Raw genomic sequence first — 12,373 nt, forward strand, 5'->3', positions numbered from 1 at the left:
ACTGTAGTTTCACAAGACATTGGTGTAAATAAATCTATCATTTATGATAAAAATAGAATGGGTTGGTGGATTTCAGGTCACAAATCGATCTGGTTCGATTTTTGGACCTATGTTGACTTTTTTTTGTCAAAACGAGTTTTTTCGACTTGGTTCGTCAAATTTGCGGTTCCAATGCACACGCTCGCTGTATTTAATTATTTCATCTAAATGAGAGACTAATGAGGTAGGTGGGTTCGGTGGAGGAATTGGTAGATATTTGCAAGAGGGTACAATCAAATTTAAAGGGTTGTCTGCTGGTTGTTGGGAGCACCAAATAGGGGGTTTGGTGGAGGGATTGGTAGATGAATTGATCACCAGTGAAGACGGGCTGCACATTGCAAGGGAAGCTCCCACAAGTAGATAGAGAGAAGCTCTCACGGAGGAGAGAGCTTTTCTGGATCTCCAGCAGAACAACTAAGTGTTTGTTTAGCGGAACAAAGTCTCTTGCCTCAAGGCTTCGAAATTTTAGTCGACACTCAAATGGAACTCACAGTAGAGGAACTTGCAGGTTCCATTCATTTTGCTAAACTCTCTTTCTCTTTGAGCTATGATCAGACGAGTACTGCTCACATTTACTTAGCTCAAACTATTTCAATTTTGGTTATGAAGTCGGTCCGGCCGAAACTGTTTATTTAATTTGCTGCTCTTCTTTTCTTCTTCATGTTTGAAAAACAAAAGAGCTTGCTAGTTTCTTTGGCCTAAACTTAGGGAATGAGAGAAGATCAACAGAAAAACATGAAAAACGTGAACAATTACTATCTGTCAGATGCAAACAAAATCTTCGAAATTAATTAGGATGCTTTATGGATAAAACTGAGTTCAAGGTCTTATAAAATTAGAGCATCTACAATTATGCTCCCTATTTTTCAGTTAAAATTTAGCTAAAAACACACAAAAACTATTATAGGAGCTCTCTATAAAATTTGAACTCCAATCATACTATCTAGTTTAGGAAGTCATAAAAACTATAATTATTTTTTAATTCAATATAATTGGTCCATCTTTTAAAAAAAATAATAATAAAAACATAGTTAGCATTAATTAAAAGTTTAAAATATGCATTAAACAAAACAACATTAAATTATAGAGAGTCACTAGGAGTTTTTTCTCCCTCCTCAGATTTAGGAGCTCCTAGAGGTGGATACGGAGCATGGTTGGAGTTGTACTTTTCCAATATTTTTTTTTCATAAAAAAACAATAGAATTTTATTAGATCAATAAAAATAAACAGTACAAAGGACACAAACTGTAAAGGATGTAAAAGGAACCATCCCAATAACAATATGGCCACCATGAAAATATTTTTTTCTAAAAACTTTTTCAATTAACCGCCATAATTTCCTCGAATCTAGTTGAATGACGTTCAAAGACAAAAACTAGTTGTTAATCGGTATGATTCTCTTAAAGAGACTAAAAACATCCAACAAACTCAACTAAATTTCTAGAATCATGAGAAGAAAAAAAAACACAAAAACTCATAGAGTTTCTAGACTTTATTGAACAAACTAAAACAACGTCAATAAAAGGAAAACCAACCACTGTTAATCTTCCTTCAAGGAATGAATATTAATTAAGATACATTTATTTGTTCAACTATCTACGTGTTTGCAAAAGAAAACTAATGAAATTAACTTGATTGCGTTGTGGGGTTGTGTGACCTCAATTAAATGATTTACGTACACTGCAATCATTGTATATATACAACTATTTACACTTCATACACTGCAAATTGAACTAGTACACTGATAAAGTAGAGAAACATGACAAAAACATATAATTAATGTATCCTAAGGAACTACGTAACTAATAATAATAACATTAATTTAGAGAATTGAGCAATTATAATAACATTAGCGAAGCGATGTTATTAGTTTGTAAAACTAGGCAGAGCCATTTGAAGTCTGTCTTATCAAAGCTGTATGTGGTTACCTTGCAGACAAATCAATGGAAGCAACAAGGAACCAAAAAAGGACAAAAGAGAACACTGTGGAGTCCAGTTCAAAGTCTAACCGTCCATTTGTGAAGGGGGTTCAGATCAGGTCTCGGAACTCCAGGTATGCTTTTTACACAAACAAATAGGGTTTTCATTTTACCAATCGTTCAAGACTTATAATTTAGAGTGCTGTTAAATGAATTCTAAAATTAACTGAGTACATTCTATAATCTAAGTACACTTAAATATTTTAATTAAAACATAAAATTAATTAAGTACACCATGTTTGCACAAATTTCTCACGGAAAAATATTCGCGGATAAATTTTCTCTCTAGACCGTTCCCTTGCTAGTCTCCCTACAAGACAAATGGCGATCAACGGAGAACTATAGATGTGGTGGTGACTAAGGGCCCTCTGATGCCTAAGTCAGTAAAATGGTCTTGGAATATTAAGATAATACTGAAAGGACAGAGATAATTCTCTACAGGAGAGATGTGTAGCGTGGGAGCCGAGTAGGTAAGAGCTGTGTGTCCCCGTGTGTGTGTGTGTGTGTAATAATCTCTAGGGTATTACCAAGTGAGGAAGAAGTTTAGAATTTACCTTTTGTTAAGGCCCAAAAAATATCAAGAAAAGCCCATGCATATTTTAAAGACCAATGCACTATCATGCTATAAAAGAAGCCTAGCCGATACATACATGTCATGCTAAGCAAGGCTATAATTTGGCACGTGGAGAGGTAGTGGTACAAGTTTATCACTTTCACATGCAAACTTGTATGAATTACAAAGTTTCACAAGCCCAAGCACCTAGCCCACTACACTGTCATTACCTAACACAAAGCCCAAGCCGCTGCAATACAACATAGCCCAAGCACTAGCGCGCGATAACACTCGATGGCAAGCAACTCTCAGTTGTGGCTGAGTTTGTGTATATACCATCAACTTGTAATATTTATAAGGTCTTTAAAAATTGTTTGCAACCTAATATTATCTAAGATAAATTTCCATATTAAAAAAATTCCCTAAGAATAAATTTAAGCATATATTTAATGTTATTTATTATTTTATAATGGAGTAGTAGTTTGAATTTTAATAGGAATTCTTTCTATGTGGTACTAAGTTACTCATACATTTTATCTTTGTTTTTTTGGTTAAGCTCATATATTTTATCATATGTATCAAGTGTAATATATTGAAGTACATTATTATAACTAAAAAATTATGGTGTGTTTAATTTTCTTTTATTAATTACTACATATTTTCTAAAGTCACAGTATTTGTCAGGTCGCTACATAATCAACTTAAATCACTCAAACCCACTATGCCATGCATTTCCTTCCAATTTTTTGTGATAAAATAATAGACAATTGACTAAGTAAACATCCTCTAAAGTTTCAATAAAAATTTCCAAGTTTTTCTCATAATTTCCGTGATTTTTATTCAATTTTTATCGATATCGATATTTTCTCGATATTTTCATCGATATATCCATGTTTTTGGACCACCGATATTTCCGAAACTCCCGATATTTTAGACCTTGCCTGCCCCTACATTGAATGAAGACGTCATGTCATCTCAGTTGGGAGGCAAAACGACCAAAGGAAATGACCACCTAGAAGCCGAAGGAGCAGGCCTGACCAGCTTGATACTAGAGTGCACGTGTGTGGGGAAGTAAGCTCACAAAGCCTATAAAAGGGAGACAAGAGTAGGTGACTGGGTCAGGGAATAATAAAATCACCATAGTCCGAAACTCAAATCTGTATACTTTAATAATAATAATAATAATAATAATAATACTCCCTATAAATTCCATATCACATTGTAAAAGCCGAGACTAGTCTAATAATAAAATCCCATAACCTCATTAACCCAAAATAAACCAATTTCCAATAAATCACATTTATACAAGCAATTCCATATTTGAAAAACAATGCTCATTTAACAAATGTCCACTCACAACAAGCCCAATGCTGCTTAATTGTGAGAGGGCCCTTCCTGTGGAGTATGCTAAGAATGAATACCTATTTGAGAGGACAAACGGATTTAGTTAATAAAAGTACCCCACAACAAACTTTAACTCAAAATTATAGTTTCCGGGTCTCAAAGTATGCACACCTTTTAAGAAGGTTTATAACGTCATTTTAGTACTTCCCAAATGATGAGACAGTCTCAGAAGACTCATGGTTAACCGGGCAGCCAAACTTTTCATATTGGTCAACTGGGCCGGTGAGGCCCACGACCTCCGATTTCCGATCGAAAGTTTCTATAGGTCCAACAAAATCTACTAAATAAGTCTCAAAGATTTGGTCTCGATCGAGCAGCCGGATCTAAGCCAATCGCACAATCGGACGGCAATCGGTTCGCATAACCCTATAATCATTGACTAAGAGTATCTGAGACTACGATTCTCGATTCGCAAGTTTTTACAAGATCCTAGAGGTACAGGGAACAACGTAATTGAAATTGGAACCGATTGAACGGTCTGAACCTATCAAACCCATATATCTCATAATAGGTGCAATATATGTTCGATAGTCAAACGGTGACTAACTTCAAATCCAAGTATTCCTCATGCTCGGGACGCTGTGGGGAAGATTTTAGAACACAATGGCCGCCACAAGATGGTCCACGCTCCGCCACTCGTTGATGGCAGAGGTGGATGGCTTAAGAGAATTTCCAGTCCAAATCATCGGGCAATACCTATAACCACAGTTCAAGCACAACTAAAGAAGCATTTTTAGTTCTTGGACCCCTGCCAAAAAGTGGTTGGAAGTGCCCAAAACACGGTCAAAACCGCCAGCCTCTAAGGATGTATAAATGAAACTCTCAAATCTCAAAATCAACCCAAACCATGTACACAATCAGCAAGAGCATGAGGAGAGGATCGAAATCCATACTTGGATCGATGTCAATAGACGCCGAAGTCGACGAAAACTACAACTGAAACCATGGGAATTGTCGTCCTTTTAGAGCTCGAAACAGCATTGTGCCGAACTTGGGTGGTTGATCTTGGCCCAGTGATATGTGACAAAAGCCTCTTGTTATCTTGTCACATCCCAGGATCGGCTCCACCGTAACACGATATTGTCCGCTTTGGGCCCCCCTCTCTGCCCTCACAGTTTTGTTTTTGAGAGCTCATGAGTAACTTCCCAATGGATCATCCATCCTGGGATTGCTCTAGCCCCCAACTCGCTTAACTTTGGAGTTCCCATGACTCCAAAGCCAATGAGCTCCCAAAAGGCCTCGTGCTAGATGGAGGCGGGCATGTACATATAAGGTACATCACCCCCTCTCCGTTGGTCGATGTGGGATGTTACAATAACTGCATGTTGTTATATTGTGCATGCTGCCAGTTGGTGTTATTAAATTGTGTTTTATGCAGGTTGAACATTTAGGGAATGTTCAATTTACAGAGAGACTCTGCGAATTTTCGCAAAAAGTCTCAGACTCTACTCCTTTTGAAAAGGAGGTTATAGTCTAGTGAGTGGGCCCGACATCGGGTGATGTCGGGGTTTCACAGATTCATCTCGGGTTCCGGGAAATTCGGGGCGGGTCCTGTCATATCTTCCATAATTTGGCCAATCAAAGACCTATCAATAGAATAATTCTTGAGAGCCATCACGATCTAGAGACATCACTCTCAAAAACAATATATGTAAGACCCCTTTCCTTCACAAAATAGGTCCAGCTCTAGCTGCAATAGCTTCCACCTGTACGGCAGAAAAAACATTGTCGACCTTCAAGGCAAAACCAGCTACAAAAAAACCACTGCAGTCTCGCACAACTACTCTGACCCCTCCTCAGTACCATCTACCCTCCGTGCACTGTCAACGTTGGCTTTGAGCAAGCCTTGCAGCGGCCGTAGCCAATGTGGAGGGGCGGTTGACTTGGTGCTTGTGGTTTTCTTCTCCGAACTTTCTTGGGCTTTTAGAAAATCCTGAAGCCGTATCGCTGTGCTAATTTCCTCCAGTCTTGTGTGTCGGTTGTGCCATAGGAGGCTGTTACGTGCGTCCCACATAAATTTTAATTCCTTATGTATTAGTAAACGGTGGGAAAATAAAAAATTGGAATAATTGCACACTATTATGTGCTTAAACTGTTTATGTGTATATATGTTTTTAGGTGCAAACGTGGTGTCGTTGGAATGACTAGACCACAATTTGTTGGAACAATACCTTCTTTTTTTCATTTTTACTTAACAAGCTTACCAAGGCCCTAAAGTTTACTGCTCAATAAAGTAGTCAACCTTTAAGTGCACGGATAAAATTATCAAATCAAAATAAAACACAATTTTTCCAACCAAAAAAAAACAAACAAACAAATTGAAGGTATAGTTAGAATGGCGAGGATTGTTATATATTGTCTCAATGGTGTCGGCTTTTAGCAGCAATTAATCTTAAAGTCACTTCTGCTATACCATAAAAATATGTATATATCTTAAAGTCATTTCTTCTGCTACATAAAAAAAAAAAAAATTGTGTATATATTGTTACAGCTAATATTCTTTCAATAGGACCCCGGCGAGCAAGCCTGCTGAAATGATGTCCAGTACCAGGGGCAGGAGTGAACAAAAATCCGATGAGCCCCAGCCTAAGAGGTGGTGCATCTACAGGGTTCCCAAGAAACTCCGCAAAACAAACGAAGCAGCATACACTCCTCAACTACTTTCAATAGGCCCTTTGCACCATGGCAAACCAGAACTCAAGGACATGGAGACCTATAAGAAAATGTATTATGAGAATTTTTGTGAACGATGTACGAAGACGAAGGACGAACTGAAAGGCTTCATCAGAAAGAGTAAAAAGGACATTCTTCACTGTTATGCAGGGATCACTGACACTGAGCTTGACGACAACGTAATTTTAGTTGATGCCTGCTTCATCATCCAGCTCTTTTTATTGAACTTTGAAAAACATACTAATGATTACATTTTGAGATCAGAATGGTTGAGGAAAGCTGTAGAGCACGAACTGATACTGTTTGAAAACCAGCTTCCTTATTTTCTTCTGGAAGAGCTGTATGAGTTTGCCATGCCTGCAGTCTCTTTCCCAGAGTCACAAGAACCAAAAGTGGAAGGAAATGAATCGAGCAGGGACAACCAGCAGTACAGCTCCTTAACAACAGGTCCCTGTGATCATCCTACTTCTGTAGATCACAGTGTCAAAACAGCCAAACCTCGTACATTTCTTGAACTTACCTGGAAGTTCTTTAAAGATTACAGTAAGGGAAAATCCAAAGTGAAACCGAAACATTTCACTGATTTGGTAAGGTATTTTCTCTGTCCACCGCCAAAGCCTACAGAGCCTACAGAAGAAATCAAGATCTCTATAGATAATGGTGTCCCCGTAAAAAGTAAATACGACATAAGAAAGCTGACGGCAGCAGGGGTGAAGTTCAAGCGACTTGATGAAGGTACTGTACACTACGTCATAGAACAAGACAGTGATGAGGCCCAAAAATGGAAGTTCAAATTGCAATGTTTTGGAAATATGAAGCTGAAGCTTACACAGTTTTGCGTGAAGTATGAGACAGAATGTCTCATTCGAATGTCATGGCCTTGGAGCAGATTTTGTACCCGCACGAGCCTCGTATCTGCAGTTACTTTTTGCTGATGGATCAGCTTGTCGATACCGTGGAAGATGTGGATTTGCTGGTTGAGAAACAAATTATCGTTAACTTGCTAGGCAGCAACAAAGCAGTTATGAAGCTGGTTAATTCACTCTGTGAGCAGATTAAGGAGGATAAATCCTTCTATTCTGATATCTGTGAAAAGCTAAATACGCACTACGAGAACAGTAAAGTGAACCGAAGTCTGGCAAACCTCAAACGAGTTTACTTCAAGGATCTTTGGACAAGCAGTTCAACTGTACTTGGAGTTGTTGTCCTGCTTTTCTCAGTCGTTGGAACAATTAAGTCTCTCATGTCGTAAGATTTAAGCTTGTTCGATTCGTAATCTTAGTAAATAGACAGCATATTAATTTCAGTCTTCACTTCAAGTGATGAACTGGACAATAAGTTGGTTAGTGTTATATCTTCAACATTAAGTTTGAGTTACTAATTAGTTCTGGTATGCCTAATTTTAATTTGGAGCAATATGAACTTGTAATCTTCAATTTATATCAAACTGACCTATTTAGTTTTCAATTTTGTACTAAAGTTGTTCATCTACTTTGTAAACCATTATGAACTACTACGTTTTACTATTTGTGCGACGACATTTTGTGCAACGAACACAAATTCGTCGCGCAAAATGCACTATAGCGATGGAAAAAAATATTCGTCGTGCAAACCACCAAAAACTTGTGCGACCAAATTCTTCGTCGCGCAAAATGTCTTAGCGCGACAGAAGATTCCTTTGTCGCGCAAAGTGAGGAAGAAAAACCAAGGGGTTTTTTTTTCGCGTCAAACACTTGCGTGACGACAAAAATCTTCACGTAAGATAACCTAGTGCGACGGTTGGACACTTCGTCCGTAAAGGTGGACAGAAAACAATGGGTTCTGTTATTTGGCAGCAAAACTTGTGCGACGCAGCGGTTTCGTCGCAAAAGACAACTTAGCGCGATGACATGATTTATCGTCGTATAAGAAAACGTGGGAATTTTTTTTTTTTGGCGCCAAAACTTGTGTGGGATTTTTTTTTTTTTAACGCAAAGGCTTGCAGGACAGAAATAGTCTTCGTCGCGTAAAGTTTGATGTCGATATAGTCTTGCACGACGGAAGATTGATTTTGCGCGACGAAAAATTGTTTTTGCGCAACGAACAAAATCATGCGTCGCGCAAAAGTGTGATGTTGACACGACACGTGCTTGTGCGATGGAAAAGTGGTTTTTCGCAGCGGCAGTTTGCGCGACAAAATCAAGGTTTCATCACGCAAAGTCCTTCTTCTTCATATTAGAATTCTGCCATTGCAGAGGCAGAATGCAAAAAAAAAAAAAGCATTTTGCCTCTCTCTCTGCCGCTACCTCCGCTGGGAATTCAATACGTTCATTGGGTAAGTTTTTTTTTTGTTAGTTTAAAAGTATTCATGTAAATACGTATTAACGCTATTAATTTCGTTATCGTTAGAGATATTTGTAATTAGCGATTGGTGGAGAACGATTGAGAAGGTATTTTATTCGTTTTATATATTAAAAATATTAAATTAATTATATTATGTTAAAGTTTGTTATGTTTTTTTTTTTTTTTTGTGAAGTTATATTTATATTATGTTGTTAAATTGTGCATGACGTAGCACAATGTGTTGTGATGTACAAAGTTAATTGAAATTAACTTCATATTTTTATTTTTATGTTTAGTAACACTTAGTTTCCTGTTCGAGATTAGTTGGATTTCATGCATGGATGCGTAAAGCATATGACTGCGGTCCAATTAATTCTTGAATTGTCCCATTATTTGGACAGTTTGGGAATGCATAGTTATGTCACGTAATGTACGGCTACATGATTAGGTTTCGATTGTGGAGATTTCGGTGTTATCTATGTACGTTCTTCGGGTGGTACGTAGGTATTTATACCTACGGTACACCTCAAGAACTGTATTGAGATGCTGCTGAAATTCATCTACGTCGAAATCTAATCTCATGTAGCCGTACATTACGTGACATGACTATGCATTCCCGAATGGGATACGGCCCTTACCAGAGGCATAAGGTGACATTATGACTTCGTATGAAGTTGTTGTGATTGTTGTGTTGTGATTGTGGTTCCAGAAATTATAAGCAGGAGATGGATACATAACCCGAATAGATGCGTAAACGAATACTTGGATGAAATTAAGGATTTTATTGAGTTTGCACGTACACACGACCTGGGTGCAACTAGAATCCGTTGTCCTTGTAGGAGGTGTAACAACACGTTGTGGGTGACAATTGAAAATGTTGGATTTCATTTAGTAAGGAATGGAATGATTGAGACATATAGTATTTGGAACCTTCACGGGGAACAATTAGACCATGCTTCATCTTCAAATGCCACAAGAGTGGACAATGTTGAACCTATTGTGGATCCTAATGATCAAGTTATGGACATTATACGGGATGCTTTTCAATTTGCATCGACCAACATCAATTAGGAAGGGGAAGATGACGTGCCTACACCAATAGACAGTGCAGAGTTTGAACAATATGAAAAATTGTTAAAAAAATGCCAACCAAGAGTTATACCTGGGGTGCGAGAGCTTTTCCATTCTCACGACCATTGTGGAGCTAATGCACGGAAAAATAAAGTATCGTATGTCGAACCTGTGTTTCGATTACTTTTTGGGAGTTTTCAAGAGAATGCTTCCGATGGGCAATTGTTTGCCGAAAGACCATAAACATGTGCAGAAGGTGTTGAATGGTCTTGGATTAGGTTATGAAAAAATTCACGGTTGCAAAAACAATTGCATGTTATTCTACAAAGAGCATAAAACGTTGGATATATGCCCTATATTGTAACGACCCGGTCCTAAATAAATTTTTAATTTTTAATTAAACATGATAAAAGACCATTTTGCCCCCAGAATATTTTATTAGTTTTAAAGTTGACTTTTTTATTGGGAAGAAATTTGGGAATTTCGACTGTACCATTGTGTAGAGCACGGCGAGATGAGTTCATAGACACGTAGTGGGCTCGAATCGAAGTTGTAACGAGAGAGATACGATCAAAATACCCCCAACCAACATCAATTAGGAAGGGGAAGATGACGTGCCTACACCAATAGACAGTGCAGAGTTTGAACAATATGAAAAATTGTTAAAAAATGCCAACCAAGAGTTATACCTGGGGTGCGAGAGCTTTTCCATTCTCACGACCATTGTGGAGCTAATGCACGGAAAAATAAAGTATCGTATGTCGAACCTGTGTTTCGATTACTTTTTGGGAGTTTTCAAGAGAATGCTTCCGATGGGCAATTGTTTGCCGAAAGACCATAAACATGCGCAGAAGGTGTTGAATGGTCTTGGATTAGGTTATGAAAAAATTCACGGTTGCAAAAACAATTGCATGTTATTCTACAAAGAGCATAAAACGTTGGATATATGCCCTATATTGTAACGACCCGGTCCTAAATAAATTTTTAATTTTTAATTAAACATGATAAAAGACCATTTTGCCCCCAGAATATTTTATTAGTTTTAAAGTTGACTTTTTTATTGGGAAGAAATTTGGGAATTTCGACTGTACCATTGTGTAGAGCACGGCGAGATGAGTTCATAGACACGTAGTGGGCTCGAATCGAAGTTGTAACGAGAGAGATACGATCAAAATACCCCCAGTGGCATAATCGTAAATATTGCAAGAAGGGTTGGTAAAAGTCAAAAAAGCCCTCAGCTCTCTCTCTCTCTCTCCCCGCACGCAGCCCCTTCCTGTTAGAATTTGGTATTTAGCTTGCTGGTTTTAGTGACTGTTTACAGAACAAATAAAACCTTTTGTAAGCAACGTATGCAGAGTAGAGAAAAGCTCAAAGAGAATGAGAATGATTCAGTCTATTTTTCATGTATTGCATCAGAGCCAAAAACACACTATATGCATGACACAAGCTACCAAAAAAACATGTCCTAAAAACTAGGACACAAGGACTCATCTCCAGCCATTCAAGGTCATTGGAGGCTACGATTCTTACACCTAAGCTAAGAATGACAGCTGTAGAGTTTCTCAAAATAGTAAGAAAACTAGCCCTTGTACATATCCTATAACAGCTATTACTATAAAAGGAAAATTCTTCAGCTCCTTCGATTTCTTCATCCTCTTCACTGTCAATCTGCAGGATTAACATCTGCAGCTTGATTCAAGACTAGTATGCAACTTAACTCTCAACAGCCTCTCCTAAGCTACCTACTGGTTTAACTCCAAGCTTCAACCTCAAGTAATTGAATCGATCTTTGGGCAGAGCTTTTGTAAAAATATCTGCCAACTGTTCTTCACTTATGCAGAATCTCATGTCAATCACCCCTTCATGTAAAGCTTCCCTTATGAAATGATACCTTTGGTTTATGTGCCTTGTTTTCTGATGGAAAACAGGGTTTTTTACCATTGATATTGCTGACATGTTGTCACAAAAAAATGGTGTTGCATCAGGTTGCATTTCACCAAAATCATCCAACACAAACCTTAGCCAAATAGCTTGAGCAGTTGCCTCATTCTGCTGAGATGTATTCTACTTCTGTAGTTGACAATGCAACTGTGTTTTGCTTGACTGAAGCCCATGAAAAAACTCCACTACCAAAACTGAATGCATATCCAGATGTGCTTCTACTGTCATCTTCACTGCCAGCCCAATCAGAGTCACAAAAACCAATTAGAACAACATTCTTGTCCCTTGTAAATTCAATGCCATAGCTGAGAGTGCCTTGAATGTATCTAAGAACCCTTTTAGCAATTCCCATGTGCTTCTTTGTGGGGCTGTGCATGAATCTTGATAACAA

The 12,373-nt window shown here is 37.9% G+C and overlaps 1 protein-coding gene and 1 pseudogene across 2 annotated transcripts in view; both read left to right on the forward strand.

Annotated features, from left to right (window-relative positions):
• The first annotated feature begins 256 nt into the window (after positions 1–256).
• The window catches only part of LOC103331566 (UPF0481 protein At3g47200-like), a 78,151-nt gene continuing 66,034 nt past the window's right edge, over positions 257–12,373 (forward strand). Inside the window, exon 1 of the mRNA XM_089053241.1 lies at positions 257–547. Within this exon, the coding sequence (XP_088909367.1) occupies positions 520–547 (28 nt within the window). The 5' untranslated portion in view covers positions 257–519. The remainder of the gene's footprint in view (positions 548–12,373) is intronic.
• Positions 1,974–8,032, forward strand: LOC148917169 (UPF0481 protein At3g47200-like; annotated as a pseudogene). The gene is made up of 2 exons (XR_016127342.1): positions 1,974–2,092; positions 6,485–8,032. The product of XR_016127342.1 is annotated as a UPF0481 protein At3g47200-like (transcript).

Source organism: Prunus mume, linkage group LG5 (genome assembly GCF_029339155.1).
Source record: "Prunus mume cultivar Tortuosa linkage group LG5, ASM2933915v1, whole genome shotgun sequence".
NCBI classification, from domain to species: domain Eukaryota; kingdom Viridiplantae; phylum Streptophyta; class Magnoliopsida; order Rosales; family Rosaceae; genus Prunus; species Prunus mume.